The sequence below is a fragment of the Odocoileus virginianus genome, chromosome 16 (assembly GCF_023699985.2).
Source record: "Odocoileus virginianus isolate 20LAN1187 ecotype Illinois chromosome 16, Ovbor_1.2, whole genome shotgun sequence".
Classification (NCBI taxonomy): Eukaryota; Metazoa; Chordata; class Mammalia; order Artiodactyla; family Cervidae; genus Odocoileus; species Odocoileus virginianus.
Genome location: NC_069689.1, coordinates 61,699,150 through 61,715,737, shown reverse-complemented (window position 1 = coordinate 61,715,737; position 16,588 = coordinate 61,699,150). Strand labels below are relative to the sequence as shown.

The 16,588-nt window shown below is 51.9% G+C and overlaps 2 protein-coding genes across 2 annotated transcripts; both read right to left on the bottom strand.

Moving 5' to 3' along the window:
* Positions 1 to 1,038: 1,038 nt before the first annotated feature.
* Positions 1,039 to 1,996, bottom strand: LOC110136005 (myeloid-associated differentiation marker-like). Its single transcript, XM_070477532.1, is given in 2 exon segments — positions 1,039 to 1,068; positions 1,070 to 1,996. Coding segments are annotated over 2 exon segments (957 nt in total).
* Positions 1,997 to 7,392: 5,396 nt separating this feature from the next.
* Positions 7,393 to 8,225, bottom strand: LOC110136006 (myeloid-associated differentiation marker-like). The gene has a single exon (XM_020891423.2). It carries the CDS (start codon positions 8,223 to 8,225, stop codon positions 7,398 to 7,400), a length of 828 nt encoding a protein of 275 aa, XP_020747082.2. The 3' UTR covers positions 7,393 to 7,397.
* Between the last annotated feature and the right edge of the window lie 8,363 nt (positions 8,226 to 16,588).

Genomic DNA, 16,588 nt, shown 5'->3' with positions numbered 1-16,588 from the left:
ATTCCCCTCGGGATAGGATATTAGGGTTGAAACAGAGGCTGACGCCCTGAGGACATGATGGACAAGATAATTCACTGTTTTCTGAAAATGCAGGCAGAATTCTTTGTCCACATTTACATCACTTCTAATGCTGGTGGATCCATGCTCTTCTCCCTGCAGAGGCAGGACGAGCTGTTTTGATCACTGAGACAGGAGGGCCACATTACTGCCCCTCACCCACATTGCAGACAGGTGTCTTCAAGACCCCGGGGTTCATCAAGAGCTCCTTTGATTCCACAGAAAGTAGTTGGGCTGGAAGGCATTCACTCCTGGCTTCCTCTAAAATGCCCTTTAGTCAGTCGGTGTTTAGTAAGCCCGCAAAAATTCTGGAGCCAATCTCAGGTGAGGCTGAGCGCCAGGTGGGGCCCATGGACTGAAGGTCTCTGTTTTGAGTATCCTGCCCGTTGGACATTATTGACCTCCAGATATTTCTTTTCAACTTAAATGGGAGGCACGCTGTGCAGCCCCCTCTACTGGGAGAAAGTGAGCCCAATGCCTATCTACCTACTCCCACCGCAAAACACAAACACACACACACACACCAAGACATTGCCAGGGGGACAGACACACTTTGGCAATGAGGCCCCTCTGGAGGCCCAGGGTGTGAACAGCTGCACAGAGGGCTGTGTGCTTTGGAGTCAGCACCTTAGGAGGTGGGAGACGGCGGTGGGCAGGGAACGAAAGAGTCTCAGGTCCTGATGGATCAGAAGAAGGAAAATGGGGAGAGGTGGTCAGGACACAGGAAATGAGAAACCAAGGATGACCAGAAAAGGGGCAGAAAGCAGAAAATGTAGAAAAGATGAGAGCAGCAAGAGAAAACAGTAAAACAGGGTGTGAGCAACCACACAAAAGAGGAAGGAGACAGAGCAGAAGGAGGGAAGGAAACAGAAAAGATAGAGAGGTAAGTGGGAAGGATGTGAGGAGGGAGAGAGGGAGCCAGGAAGAAGACATCAGAGGACTCCAGAGCTCGGTGAAGATACCTCCTGTGAACAGAGGGGATCAGGAGTCCCTGGGCTTGTCCTCAGTCCCTAACAAAGACCCAGCGGGCCCAGTACACCAGGTCGGCCACGTAAATCAGCAGGTTGACCGCTGTCAAGATGGCTACAACCAGTCTTTGGTCCCAGATGCACACCAAGTGGGTGAATTGATGGCGACAGCTCATATCACTGGACCGCTGGGGCTGGCCACCAAAATTCTCCTCGAACTGGTAGAGCAGCCAGAGGACCAGAGCGCTGGTGTAGAGGAAGACGGAGAGCAGGGCCAACCCCAACAGGAAAATGGGGAAGCAAACGGGCAACTTGTTGCTATAGCCTCTCAGATACAGCAGGAGGGCCACGGCCCCCAGGAAGAGGCAGATGGAGTACACGGCCACACACCACACCAGGGCCGGCTGGTGCAGGTACAGGGAGGTGTTGCTGATGAAGGCAAAGATGACACAGGCCACGAAGTTCTCTAGCCCCTTGAGCAGTCCCGGCATGCGGAGCACATAGCAGGTGATCTGGCTGGGCCACGCGGAGATCCAGGCCACTTCAGTGGCATAAGTCACAGACGCGAGGCAGGAGAAAGCAGTAGCAGCAATGGCATGGTTCCGGGAGTTGCCATGAGGGATGATCTGGATGTACATGGTGGGGTAAATAATGGAGGCCGAGAGGCAGAGGAGGGTGGAGTAGGAGGCATAGTTGATGAGAAAATCGTCCCAGGAAAAGGGCCATAGGAGCTGGAGCCCACACAACTCGACTATGAAAGTAAGGAGGGTCACGACGAAACAGAAGCACCAGATGAACATGGACCAGTTACCTATGGTCTCCCTCCAAGTGTCAGTGGTAGCCACCAGCGAGAAGGCCAGGCAGGTGGAGAGCAGCTGCAGCAGGCGGAGGAAGTGGCCCATGACGGTTGCAGAGGCCAGGCCAGAGGACGAGCTCATGGTGAGCCTGGTGGTCCGGCTGGTCCCTGTCATCAGACTGGGTCTTCACTGAGGACCCACCAGAGAAAGATCCGGCTTTGGAGGTGGATTAATCAGACATCTGAAGAGAGCCTAGGGTCCTGCGACGGCTGCTACTCAAGATCTGTGGAGTTGGAACCAATGACTCAGACAGTTGGGTAACAGCACAGCTGATCCAAGATGATTCTCCCCACCCATCACCCTTGGCCTTGTCACAAGACTTGTCTTATCCAAAAGCTCAGAGCAGGGTGGGTCTGGCCTCAAACCAGGAACATTTTGGACCCCTCTGAGCTGTGTGTCATTATGTACAGAGACACAGGGTAGGATGGTCCTTTCTACAGTCCCAACCCTTCATGTGTGTCAAAATTGAAAAAAAAATTTTTAAATTATTTGGTAACAAAATTAGATGTGAACAGACATGAGACAAACTATGATCTCTATTTCACTTAGTATGAATATTTAAAAGTTCAGTTTCAGAAACACTAATGTGTTTGATTACAAGTGCTTTCAAACCCCAGTGGGGTGGGGTGGGATGTCCTATAGAGTAGACGCACTATATGCAACTGGAGTTGAAAAAATCCTGAATTCTCGAGCATATCTAACTCCATGGATTTCATAAAATGGACTGTAGATGTACTGCTAATCCCATTTTAGAGATGAGAAAACTAAAGTGAAAGCCACTCAGCCAGGTCTGACTCTGAGACCCAGAAAATTCTTCAGGCCAGAATACTGGATTGGGTAATCATTCCTTTCTCCAGGGGATCTTCCCAAGCCAGGGATCAAACCCAGGTCTCCCACATTGCAGGCGAGTTCTTTACCAGCTGAGCTGCCACCCCTGCTAATCCCATTCTAGAGATGAAAAAACTAAGGCTTGGTGAATCAAGGGCCTTCTCTAAGGTCAAAAGGTTAGGAGTAGTAACCTCATATAAAAATGCCAAAGCCATGGATTTGAACACTTTCATCTATAGCCCAGCATGTCAGTAGGGCCCGTGGGTGGGAGACCAAGACCAAAGCTCAGGGCTGTGGGATCCAGGACGTGCCTTCACAGCCACGGCTTCCTTCTGCAGCAACCTGAAGACACATGTGTTCCAGCCTCTCCTCCCTGCAGCATCACTAGAAGGAGCTGCCATTTGAGGGGACACAGCCCCACCCGGAGGAGGGCAGCTTCAAGGGTGAGCAGGGAGGAGCCATGGGTGAGAGCAAGGCCATGGGGACAGGATGACATGGGAGTAGGGACTGTTCTGAATCCCCTCCCCTCAACTTTGCCTTCACATGTGACTCTTCCTCACTGGGACAGGGGACACCAACCCAGCGTGACTCAAGGTGGAGTGTCCTGGAGGAACCACAGAATAAATAACATAATGTTTGGCTCAAGCTCCAAACCTGCCATCCAGGTGGGAGTCTGGAAAGATCTAGGAGTAATCCTATGTGAACGAGGATTTCTGTGACCTGGGAGACTGGATGAAAGTTTCCAAGCTGGGAAGAAGAGGCTGAAAATGAACAAGGATTTTGTATCTGTGTGCTCATGTAGAGTCTTTGAATCCATTTAATGGCACAGAGGGAGGATTTAGGAAGGAGAGGCGTGGGGGTTCCTGCTGTGTGACCTGGGTCAGGCCTGTGCCCTCTCTGGGCCTCTGTTCCCCCACCTGGAAAGCAGCAGGTTTGCCTGAGTTTCCCAGCAACCTCTCCTCCACTCTAATCTGTGAGCCTGGACATGGTGCCCCCGTCAGAGCACAGCCTGAATGTGGCTGAGCCCCGCCTGCCCAGCAGCCAGGCGTGTGAACTGGAAGACAGGGAGCCGGGAAATTCACAACCAGGACAGAGGAAGGAAGGAGGAGGTGAGATGGATGGTAAGAAAGAATTTCAGGGAGGATGTGGGGCATGGGGGGACCTGGCAAGTTACCCACTGAGCCTCAGTTTTTTCATGTCTGCAGTGGGCTTAATACCTGTGCATGCATACTGTCATGTTCAACTCTTTACAATCCCTTGGACCGGAGCCTCCCAGGCTACTCTGTCCACGGGATTTTCCAAGCAAGAATTTCTAGAGTGGTTTGCCGTTTCTTTTTCCAGCAAATCTTCCTGACCCACATTTTAAACCCACATCTCTTCCACCTCCTGCACTGCAGGCAAATTCTTTACCATCGAGCGACCAGGGAATATGTCAATGAAGTGGATGAAAGATTGTGAAGGGCCTATCAGAGGGCCTGGCACACGGCACACTCAATCCATGCCAGCTTCCGGTTCCCCTCTCCCTCCCATTCTAAGAGGACTGAGAAGACCCTGCCCCCTCTCTGGACACAAACACATGCAAGCTTGATTTGCTGTAGATCAAGCAAACCTGTGTGTCTTGGAGGTGGCCCAGGGATGTGTTTGTTTTTCCTTCTGAGTGTTTTCAGGAAGAAATGGTGTAGAATCAGTTTTATTTCTTCCTGAACTATTTGGTAGATGCACCGTGTTTTCATCTCTCATGAAAATCCAGATTTCTAGCTCCTTTTAGAAGTCTCATGAATCAGTTGCTATGCCCTTTACTTTATATTGTTTTCCATTCTCATCTCTGTTTAGCATGTTCTATGTTTTCTTCTTCTCATATATAATTGGCATAAAGCATGACTATGATCATCTCACATGTGCTCAGTTTCCCCTCTTGAGCGTGGCCAGGCTTCCTGTCTGCTCACATGAGCATCCACCCCTCCTACTGGGGAGCATCTGTGTCCTCAACCTCATGTACAGGCTTCAGCACACTTCACATGCTCTGACATCATATGTAGACATATATGTACATGTATGTAGGGCACATCTGTAGATTGTTTTCCTGTTTTATAAACCTGAGACCCTGTCATGCACAGGGCATCTCGCTTTTCCAACACCCCCGACAAGTACAGCTGGTCCTCTCTAGGGGCCTTAGTCCTCTCCACCACCTTTACTTACTTCCTTCCCTCCTGGCTCCTGTGCGCATTTGGACTGATCACCTGTCTCTAAATACTCCTCTCTGAGTCTCAATCATGGGGGACACAGGATATGACAAGAAGTCTGGGATCCATGTGACCACCATGTTCTACGGCAGAAGGCTGGTTTCTCTGTAAACTTAAGAAATATGAAAAAGACTCTCTTCTTCATTTCTGGAAACTCATCTTAGTTTCCTAGTGCTACTGGAACTCGAAATTTGATTGCTTAACACAGTAGGAATTTATTCTCCCACAGTTCTGGAGGCCAGAAGTCTGAAATCAAGGTGTCAGGGGGACCATGCTGTCTCCAGCGCTCTGGGTGAAGCTCATTCATATCCACTAGTAATATTTCAAACCCCTCAGCTTGTGGCCACTTATTCCATCTCTGCCACAGCCTCCATGTTGTCATCTTCTCTCAACTCATTGTGTGCAAACTTCTCTGTCCTTTCCCTTGTAGGGCCACCAGTCACTGGATTGCCAGCCACCCTCCATCCTGGACGACTTTCATCTCAAGATCCTTAAATAATTATGTCCACAAAGACCCTACTTCTAAATAATGCCATAAACATGGATTTTTTTTGGGGGGGTGGGGGTCATTCTTCGACTCATTAAGGTTCTCTCTCCTATCTTACTGTCCTTTTTTCATGGTGTCTTTTTCTAATGTGTTTAATCATATGTGTACCTGTTTGCTGTCTCTTTCAGATTGGTGAGTGTTCATTGGAGTTCTTGGGACTCAGTTGATTTTTCCCTCATGTACTTTGTCATTACACTGTGAGCCCCTTGTACAGGAGCCCTTTTCCTGGGAGGGTCCTCTGCCTGGGTTGGGAGCTTCAGCCAGAATAACAGCACCTGCTCCTGCTCAGGACCCTTCAGGCCAATTGCCTGTTGGTCCCCACTTGCATAAATTTCTCAGGTTGGAGTTGTTGGATCTCAGGGATCAGGTACATTTTGGTTTAAATACACCAGAAGTGAAGACCTGAGAATTCTATTTCTCCTGTGGAGACTTAAAAGAAATCCCAAATTCCTTTGGAAGCAGATATCAACTTTGTCCTTTTGTCTTTCTGAGGGGCATGGTTTTGTTTGTTTGTTTTTAAACTTTTTTATTTTGCATCGGGGTATAGCTGACTAACAATGCTGTGATAGGTCCAGGTGCACACCAAAGGGACTCAGCCATACATATACACGTATCCACTCTCCCCCAAACTCCCCTCCCGTCCAGGTTCCACATAACATTGAGCAGGGTTCCATGTGCTATACAGTAGGTCCTTCTTGGTTATCCAGTTTAAATGTAACAGGGTGTACAGGCAACCATAAATTCATTCTCTAAGTCTGTGAGTCTCTTTCTTTCTGTTTTGTAAGTTCATTTGTATCATTTGTTTTTAGATTTCACATGTAAGGCATGTCATATGATATTTCTCTGAAGGGCATAGTTTCCCTTGCCTACCCTTGCTCTGAGGCTGCAGGCCCCATAGTCCTGGCTTTAGGGGAGTGTCTCAACTCCAGCTCCTCACCTTGTGCCACCCTGAAGCCTCATTCCTGACCCAAGTGGGCAAATAGACCAGCCTCCAGTTGGCCAGGCTCAATTCTCCCTTCTCCCTCCTCCTTCCTCGCAGCTATACACAAGGATCCTGCAGTCACATCAGCTCTGCCACTCAAACTTCATGAGATCCCTGGGCAAATCAATTATTCTAAATGGCCTTTCTTTCTTCTTTCCTGTGAACCTAAACTTCTCCTTAAAGACTTGACTGTTAGTCATCTCCTCCCAGAAGCCTGCCTGGATCCCACCAGCTCCATGTCTCATTGCTCCCAGAATGACACTTCTCAGCCTTTGCCCTTCTGTGAAGCAGCCTGGTGTGAGCAGGTCATCACAAGCTCCTGGGTCTTACCTGGGCAAAACAGGTGAGATGGGGAGGAAGGGAGGTGCTGCAGGGACAGCAGACAGGGCCCACTGTGGGTGGATCTGAACACCAGAGACATAGGTTGGCTTTTAGCTGTAAGTGTGGAGGCCTCACTGACATTCTCTGAGGAGGGACTGATCAGTCGGAGGCTCACTCTGAAACTGACACTCTGACTATAGGAGGAAAATGGATGGAGGATAATTCTGTAGTCAAGGTGGTATGTGATGATGGGCCTTGAGCAAAGACACTGCAGGAGTGAAGGGCAGGGGCAGATTTATGAAAATCTTTAGGGAGCAAGCATTCAGCTGGTCTTGATGAGAGAAGGGGCCGCAATTACCAGATATTTGGTGCCCCCAAGGGCCGCTACAACCCCACTTCTCCCTCCTGCTCCCTTTACATCTCAGACCCCATCCACGGTGTTCCCAGCACCCTACCCTTCCCCTGGGCACCTGAGCACTGAGTGCTTTGGGAAGGGAGAAATGGGGAAGGATATGAGGAGAGAGAGAGAGGAGCCAGGAAGAGGACATCAGAAGACGTCAGAGCTCGGTGAGAATACCTTTTGTGAGCAGAGGATCAGGAGTCCCTGGGCTGGTCCTCAGTCCCTACAGAGACCTGGCAGGCCCAGTACCCCAGGTCGGCCATGTAAGCCAGCAGGTTGATGGCTGTCAGGATGGCCACAGCCAGTCGCTGGTCCCAGGTGCACATGTTGTAGGTGAGCTCGTCCCTGCAGTCCCCATCACTGAACCTCTGGGGCTGCCCGCCGAACTCCTCATAAAACTGGTAGAGTGGCCAGAGGACCAGAGCACTGATATAAAGGAGGACGGAGAGCGTGGTGAGCACAAGCTGGAAAATGGGGAAGGGGACCGGCAGTCTGTATTCCCATTCACCCAGGTTTAGCAGGAGGACCACAGCTGCCAGGATGAAGCAGATGGAGTACACGGCCACACACCACTCCAGCGCCGGCTGGTGCAGGTACAGGGAGGTGTTGCTGAGGAAGGCGAAGATGACACCGGCCACGAAGGTCTCCAGCACCTTCAGCAGGCCTGGCACAGTGTGCACATAGCAGGAGATATCATCGAGATCGTACCAATCCCATACCCAGGCCACATCCAGGGCATAAACCACAGATGCGATGCAGGAGAATGCAGTGGCAGTGATGGCCCGGTCCCGGGAAGGACCATAAAGCAGGAATTGGACGTAGGTGATGGAGTAGATGATGGAGGTCGAGAGGCAGACGAGGGCAGCGTAGCAGGCATAGGTGACGGGGAAGTTGTACCAGTAGAAAGGGAAGCGGGATGGGAGCCTCCATAACTCGACCATGACTATGATGAGGGTCACGGTGAAACAGAAGCACCAGATGGACATGGACCAATTACCTATGTCCCCTCTCCCAAAGCCCATGTCAGCCACCAGAGAGAAAGCCACACAGGTAGAGAAGAGCTCTGGCAAGCGGAAGTACCAGAACCCTACCCAAAAGTCATCATAGTCTGGAGATGATGCCCGAGTGGGCATGATGTTTCGATGTCCAGGCAGGTCACTGTCACCAGTACAGCAGTGGTCTTTGCTGAGGATCCACCAGAGAATGATCTGGCTCCGAAGGTGGCTGAAGTCAGACGCCTGGAAATGACACAGGGCCCTGTGACCGCTGAGGCTCAGGATCCGTGGAGTTGGAACCAGTGGCTCAGACAATCGGGTAACAGCACAGCCGCTCCAGAATGGTTCTCCCCACCCATCACCCTTGGCCTTGTCAGGAGACTTGTCTTATCCCAAACCTCACAGCTACGTGTGGTCTAGCCTCAAACCACAAACATTTTGGGTCTCTCTAAATAGCTGTATGCCATTATCTATGGAGACACAGGGTAGGATGGTCATTATCTGCAATCCCAACCCTTCAAAGCTCTCAAAATTGAAAACAAATTTTTTAAAAATTGTTTGGTGACAAAATTTGACATGAAGAGACATGAGACAATATATGATCTCTTTTTTTTTTTCACTTAGTGTGAATGTTCAAAAGATCAGTTGCAGAAGCACTAATGTGTTTCATTACAAGGTACTTTCAGACTACAGTTGAATGTTATGTCCTACAGAGTAAATGCACCATGTCATCTATCTGGAGCTGAAGAAGTGTGAATTCAAGAGCAGATCTGACACTAAGGATTTCAAAAAAGGGATTGCAATTGTAGTGCTAACCCTATTTTACAGATTAGAAAATAAAGGCTGGAGGTATTAAGTCCTTCCCTAAGGTGGCATGACCATGAAGTGGAAACTCCAGATAAACACACTAAAGCCGTAAGCGTGAACCCTTTGCTCTACATCCCACGTGTCAGCAAGGCCTGTGGGTAGGAGCTCCGGAACCCAGGACCTGCCTTCAGGCCTCCTTCCACAGCAACCTGGAGACACACCTGCCCTGGCCTCTCCTCCCTGCAGCATCGCTAGAAGGAGCTGCCATCTGAGGGGACACAGCCCCACCCGGAGGAGGGAGGCTTTAGGAGTGAACAGGGAGGAGCCATGGGGTGAGAGCAAGGCCGTGGGGAAGAGATGACGTGGGAAGGAGAACAATTTGAATGCTTTGCCCAATTTGTCCTTCACATGTCACTCTTCCCCACTGGGGAAGGGAGACCCCCAACCCAGCATGACTCCAAGGTGGAGCATCACGGAGGAATCACAGAATAAATTAACATATTTGGCTCTTAAACTCCAAAGCTGCCATCCAGATGTGAGTCTGGAAAGATCTAGGAGTAGTCTTACCTGAGCAGGATTTTCCTGGCCTAGGAGACTGGTTAGCAGCTTCCAAGCTAGGAAGAAGGGATTTTGGAAATGAACAAGGATGCTGTATCTGATGCTGACATGGCGACTTTCAGGGTATTCCAGTGAAGGGGTGGGGATGGACAGATGATCAGCCCCCTTTTAAGGGCAGGAGATGAAAGAGGAGCCCCCTGCTGAACCCCTGGGAGGGGAGAGTCCTGAGAATGCATCTGGAACTGGGGTGGGGGTGGGGCGCACAGAGTGGAGAGGACTGGGGGGGATTCCAGGGTCCCAGTGGCCCTGAGGCAGCCCAGTAGGTGTCTTCTGACCCAGAAAGGATGCAGGCGTGGAGCCAACCTTCCCCATGGAGGAGGGGCCTGATCTGGAACTGAGAGAGGAGAACAGGGGCCTAAAGGGGTTTTGGAGCTGGGGCGGGGACACATGGCCAGAGTAGCAGGGACCACAGAGACTGTGGAATTGCCCAGGTCACCTGCCCAAGGCAGTCCCGCCAGCCAGGGCTGCAGTCCTGCTCACCCAGGGGCTCCTCCAGGGTCCAGTGTGGGGGGAGTGAGGCCCCTCCAGCTCATCCCCTCCTGGGACAGCTGCCCTGTTTCCAAGGGACTATTTGCTGAGAGGCCCCCAGGGCTGAAGGGCCAGCACCCTGAGCCCCAGCCAGCTTCCTGCCATCGGGGGCCTGGTCACTTTTGCTGATAACAAACCCTGGGACAAGCTGAGGCTGGAAAGAGAGACAGGGCAAACCTGAGAACCTCCATGGACTCCCAGAGCTCCTTGAGCCCCAGTTGCCAGGGGAGCCCTGGAGCCTGCGGCCTCCCCGTGGGCACTGCCGGGGTGGGGAGGGGCACTGGCTTTAAGGGACCTGGGGATGTCATGCTATCTATCTTCCACTTTGTTCCCACAACCTCTCTGAATTTACCCTGTGTATGCTACTGGAGAAGGAAATGGCAATGCACTCAATTATTCTTGCCTGGAGAATTCCATGGACAGAGGAGCCTGACAGGCTACAGTTCAGTGGGTTGCAAAGAGTAGGACACAGCTGAGCTACTAACACACACACATGCTGCTTAAAGCTAAATGACAAGTTTGGATCCTTCTCATGCCACAGAGGGAGGACTTGGAGAAGGAGAGGATGAGGTTCCTTCGTGTGACACTGGGTAAGGCCTGTGCCCTCTCTGGGCCTCAGTTCCCCCACCTGGAAAGCAGCAGCTTTGCCTGAGTCTCCCCAGCAGCCCCTCCTCCACTCTAGTCTGTGAGCCTGGACCTGGTGCCCCCGTCAGAGCACAGCCTGGATGTGGCTGAGCCCCGCCTGCCCAGCGGCCAGGCGTGTGGACTGGAAGACAGGGAGCTGGGAAGGTCATGGCTGGGTCAGAGGAAGGAGGAGGTGCCAGAAGGACAGAGAAGGAGGAAGGGAGATGGACACTCAGAGTGACAAGGAGGCTGTGTGTCATAGAGGAACCTGGCAAGTTACTTAACAGAACCACAGTTTCCCCATCTGTGCAATGGGCTGAATACCTACTCTGTGTCAATCGATGAATAAAAAGTACATGTTGGGCTTATCAGAGGACCTGGCACAAGGTACACTCAGTCATGCCAGCTACCTGTTCCCCTCCATCGCTCTCAAAGAGGCTCCAGACCACCCTGCTGCACTCTGGACATAAGCTCATGCAAGACTGGTTTGCTCCAGATCCGGGGCTGCAAACCAGTTTGTACTGGAGGCAATCTCTTAATGCATTTAGTTTTCCCTCACAGTGTTTTCTGGAAGAGATGTAGAATAGGTGTTATTTCTTCTCTCAGTGTTTGGTACCTGCCCGTTGTTTTAATTTCACATGAAAATCCAAATTTCCTGCTCCTTTAAAAGCCTCAGGAGATCTGATGTCGCTGGGCTGTGTTCCCTTGGGGGAGGTAGCTGGACCTGAGCAACAGCTACGTCCTCCATATTTTTTTCCATTCATATCTTTGTGTAGTTTTCCATATTTCTCTTATTCTCATGTATAATTGACATAAAGCTGAACTATGATCATCTCACATGTCCCAGTTTCTCCTTTGGGGCATGACCAGGCTTCCTGCCTGCTCACAGGATCGTCCTCCTCCCCATCCATGTCCTCAACCTCATGTACAGCCTTCTACACATTTCTTACGCTCTGAAATCATATTTAGACATGTGTGTACATACATGCACCTGTGTTTGTAGGGAGTATCTCTATCTTTTTTCCTGTTGTATATGCATGAGCTCGTGTCATGCACAGGGCATCTTTTCCACCACCCCTGACAGGTGCAGCTGGTCCTCTCCAGGGGCCCTGGTCCTCTCCATCCCCTTTACTTATTTCCTTCTCTTCTGGCTCCCATGGGCATTTGGACAGATCCCCCTTCTCTAGATCAGTGGACCCTCCCCTGTGAGTCTCAGACAATGGGGAACTCCATTGTATGACCCTCTAGAAGGTGACTGTTGAAAACTTTGCAAATGTGCATTGCTTTGTATTTTCCAATATTTGGATTAAACCCTTTTCAGAGAGTGGACTGGGATCTGGAGGGTGCACCCTGAGGAAATGAGGGGCACCTGAACCAGGGCTGTGCTGGGGGAGGGGCACTTACTGCGGTAAGGGGCAGAAGAAAGGGGGCAGGTGGTCTGAGCAATGTTTGTGGGAGAGAGAGTAGAGTCTGGCAGGGACAGGCCAATCACAGCCTTGGGCACCAGATTAAGCATTTGGGACTCAGTGGAAAGCCAGTATTGGTACCATTCGTTTACAGAGAAACCTCTGGGAATCCTCCCCCTGCAACCAGGATAGGAAAGTGGCAGATGTCTAATGAGAGGGATTCAGAAAGTGAGAGAGGAGCACTGAACACGAAGCCACAGACTGAGCAGGCTCCCTCAAAGCCCCAGAGGGGGCTGGCACGTGCTGGGGGCTGGGGGCTCACCAGGGTAGAAGAGCCCAGGGAGGCAGACTGGACATTAGGAACGGTGACCACACGTGGGCACTTCTAGCTCAGTGGATGTTTTCTGAAGCACCGCTCTGGGCCAGGCTGGACCACAGGCTGAGGACCTGGGTGAACAAGTCCTAGCCTGTCCTTGAGAAGGTGGAAGGGATGGTGACCCATGACCATCAGCACATCTGGGGGGTGTGTCCACAGATGGGAGGGCAGGCGTCCTGAGCAGGGACGGAGGGCGGGGGCAGACAGGACACCAGGTCTGAGTGGAGGGTGAAGGGTGTGTCTTAGCAGAAGAGGACACAAGAGGGGGGCTGGGGAGGGGAGACCTGGAGCCCCAGCCCAAGGAGTAGGGGGCAGCTTGTCTGGGGAGGAGGAATGTGTAGGAGGCTGTGGATGGGGCTGAGTTTGGGCCCTTCTGTAGGGCTTGTGGCACCAGGGACCCAGGACAGAGTGTCAATTCTTGGCCTCAATGAAGAGCCCTGTTCTCAATGTGCTGAGCAAGGAGCACTCTAGAAACATCTCTGTCCATGTTCTCCGCCCCTGGGCTCCTGTGGGAACTGCTCCAGCCCCTCTGGGTCTGAGGCCAAGTCTGCAGTGCCCTGCCCCCACCCAGCAGTTGGGAGCCCCTGGAGGGCACACCTGGCCTCAGGACCTGGATTCTGTGCCTGGTCCTGCCTGGGCCCGGGCTCATGGGTGAAGCCAGGCCTGCTCCAGACACCTGCCGAGTCCAGGGTGTCAGGGGCCTGGGAGACTCACCCCTGACCCACTTCGGCCCTGGACATCAGGGTGTGAGCAGGGAAGGCCCAGGTCCCATGGCACCTGGATTCAGCCCCCGGTCCCCTCTCTGTCCCATGTGTGCAGGACAGCGTGCTGGGACACAGCTTGGCGGAAGATGCCAGGGCAGTCATGGAGCTTCACCGAATCTCCAGGAGAATCGAGAACAGTGACGGCTGCCCGCCTGGTGGTATCAGCCCCTCCCCAAGGACTAGAGTCCTTCATCCCTTCAGGATAGCAACTCTCTTGCTTTTGGAAAGTGCATTTTTAGCGGTAAAATGGATCTATACTTTTTCTACTCTTTAAGAGCCTTCTCTTTCTCCTTCTTCTCTCTGATGTGGGTGTTGGTGGACACCACTCAGGACTGAGAGGGCAAGGAACCCTTGAGCTGGGATGAGGCAAGTGTCAAATTCCTTAACATCCTGCATCCTGTGAGTCCAGGATGAAACCTCACCTTCCTTTTCCAACTACATCTATGCCTATGCAGGAGACCTTATTTCCTGAGGTGATACCCAGCTCCGAGTTCCATTCATCACATCTTGAAGTTGATGCCCCAGCACTGGGGAGCTTCCAGGCAAAGGTACAGCAGGAGGGATGGGTGCCCCGCCTGGTGACCTTCAGCACCTCATTCCTACTCTTGTTTGTAAAATGAAGAAGCAAAAGTGGTGGACTCTGGAGTCTGAGAGAACTAGGCTGGGATTCTGATTCTGCCATTTAGTAGCTGTTTTGACTAAGGACTTAACTTCTCTGTGCTTCAGTTTCTTGATCTGTAAAGCAGGGAATTCTAATGATTCACTGGGCTCTTCTGAGATGTTACACGCAAACCATCCAGCACCATGCATGTCATAGCTCAAGCTGCCACTAAATGTCAATATCTGGTGATTATTCTCTGCACAGTCCAGTGACCTAGCAGAGAGCAGCTGTCCTGTGCTGCAGGGCCTGGCCGCTAAAGGAAGAGCATGCACAATGTACGTATAGAAGTGTCCATACCAGAGCAGTGACTCACATTAAGACCAGCTGCATGCTGCTGTTTAGAGCTGTGCCTGGGTACTGCTTCAGCTCCAAGGAACCAGAATCCCTGGGGGTGGGGGTGGAGTGGCCCCTGTTGACCTTCACAGATATTTCTGATGCCTAAGACACTGGGATACCCGGGGGAGCTTTCTCAGCACCCTGGTACCTGAGCACTGCGTTCTCACACTGAACCAGGATCAGCATCACCTGGGGGCCCCATCCCAGAGTTTCTGACTCAGCAGGTCTGGGGTGGAACCCAGGAATCTGCATCCCCAATGACATCCTGTTGATGTTCTGCTGCTGGTCCGAGGACCACACTTTGAGAAGCACTGTCCACATCAGGCAACCGTGATGTGCAGCCACGGATGAGCCACTGGCCTAAGGGCTAAGCACCTCCAGGGCGACTCCTGTCACTGGTCCAGCCTTGCCCCTGCCATCTCCCTGGGCTGCCTGTTCATGCAGAGAGAAGACACAGTTCCACAGGACGTGTCCCAAACAGCCCTCTGCAGGGATGAGGGGCTCCAGGTGAGGTTAAGAACCCAAAGGATTCGAGTCCAGGCCCATCTGACAGCAATGCCAGTGCTTTTCATTCAGACAGGTTTCCAGAGCCGGTACTTTGCATTCCCAGCTATGACACCTGGGAACCAGTGTGAGAGAGCGGGGAGATGCAGCTTGACTTCTCAGGGGTCTCTGCTGGAGGCGACTGTCTGGTTGTGGAGCGGCCACCAGGTGGAGCTCTTGGACCATCTCGCCCTGAGGCTGACTTGCAGGGAGAACCAGCCTGAGGGACACTCTGGCAGGAGGCTGGAGGGGCTGGGTCTCCAACTTGGTTAGGGGTTAGCTCCAGGGACCCCTAGATTCCCTCTCTCAGCCAGTGAGCTGAGGTTGGGAGAGGCCTGGAGCAGTGTTGCAGCCTGGTGTGAGAGGCGACCCCAGGATTCCTGCCTCTCAGCCTAGGTTCCTCCCAGGGTTTCAGGCTTTTGGAAGGAGAGAAACCAGGATTCCCAGAAGAGCTTCCCCAGAGAACATCTCTAACCTGGCCTCCTGCTTCTGGCTCAGTGCAGGGTCAGTTACCCTTGGCAAGTGCCACTCAGCCCAGCTTCTCATATCTGTGAAGAACCACTGCCCTTATTCCCAGGTGCTGGAGCCCAGGGACGCTTGTCGGGATCCTGTTTTGGGCCCTGAGCTGGTCCCTCGCTGAGGACTGGGCGTCTTCACCTCTTGGTGTCCTCCTATCCCCAGGGTTTAAGGCTGGGATAGAGAGACAAGGTTGCAGACACTGCCCTGCCAGCCAATCCCAGCTCTTCACCCCCGGGGTCCTCAGTGGAGGCTGGAGCTGTTCTGCTTGAACGACCCCCATTAAGGACCCTCTGTCTGGAGGAAGAGCTCAGAATGAGGGGGAGCTGGCAGGCCTGGTGGTTCAGTCTAACTGCACCAGGACTCACTGCAGTCTATAGAAAGGAGGAGTGGATTTATAATAAGAACTCTCTCTATGTGACTAGCATCTATCCTCTAAGGGAAGGAAAGGCTGGAAGACAGAGACCATGGCTGGGGCTCCCCTGCTGTTTGGAAGCCCCAGGAGCCTGGCCCAAGGTGCAGCCGCAGAAAGGGAGGACCTGGTGGGCAGAGGCTGGAGACCACACCCTGCTCGGTGGTTCCCAGGCTGGGAGGTCCTGCGCTCTAGTTCTGCTGAGGTTCTAGTTCCTCATCTGTAGATTGGGGATTATAATAACTCTCCTAGGGCTGGTATGAGAGTCAGAGACAGCGAAGTGAGGGGCCAGGCACAGAGTGGGGCTGGTGAAAGGCAGCCTTGAACAAAGATGTACCTGAGATCCATCCATCCCCTCATCCGCACTCTTCCCATTAGCTTCTAGCTGCTTCCTCTATTCCCATTCTTTCCCTCAATGTCTGTTCGTGCTGAACGCAAACTGAAATAACCTTGATGGATTCTCTTTGCTGCCTTAAGATGAAAGACATACTTTTAAAACCTCACCTCCAAAGCTTTGCAAGCTCACACCCCTTTCTACGTCTCCAGCCTCATCACCTCCCTCGGGTAGGGGTTTTGTGTTCAGTCTGATTCAGGAAAATATAAGATAATGAGATTTCTTGCAATGAACTTGCAACAGATAAATGCATACCTATTCATATCAGTAAAAAATATTCATCAGTAGTCAATTCAAAAAAAAGTGAAAAATTTTACTCAAGTCAACGAAGAATTATAAGCAGGGAGCCAGTCTTTCAGAAAGCTGTTAGAACTGTGCTGAAGAGGTAAGGCTTGGAGACAGGCA

Coding starts and splice junctions, on each gene's coding strand:
- LOC110136006 (XM_020891423.2), bottom strand. CDS start 8,225: ATGGGCTTTGGGAGAGGGGACATAGGTAATTGGTCCATGTCCATCTGG.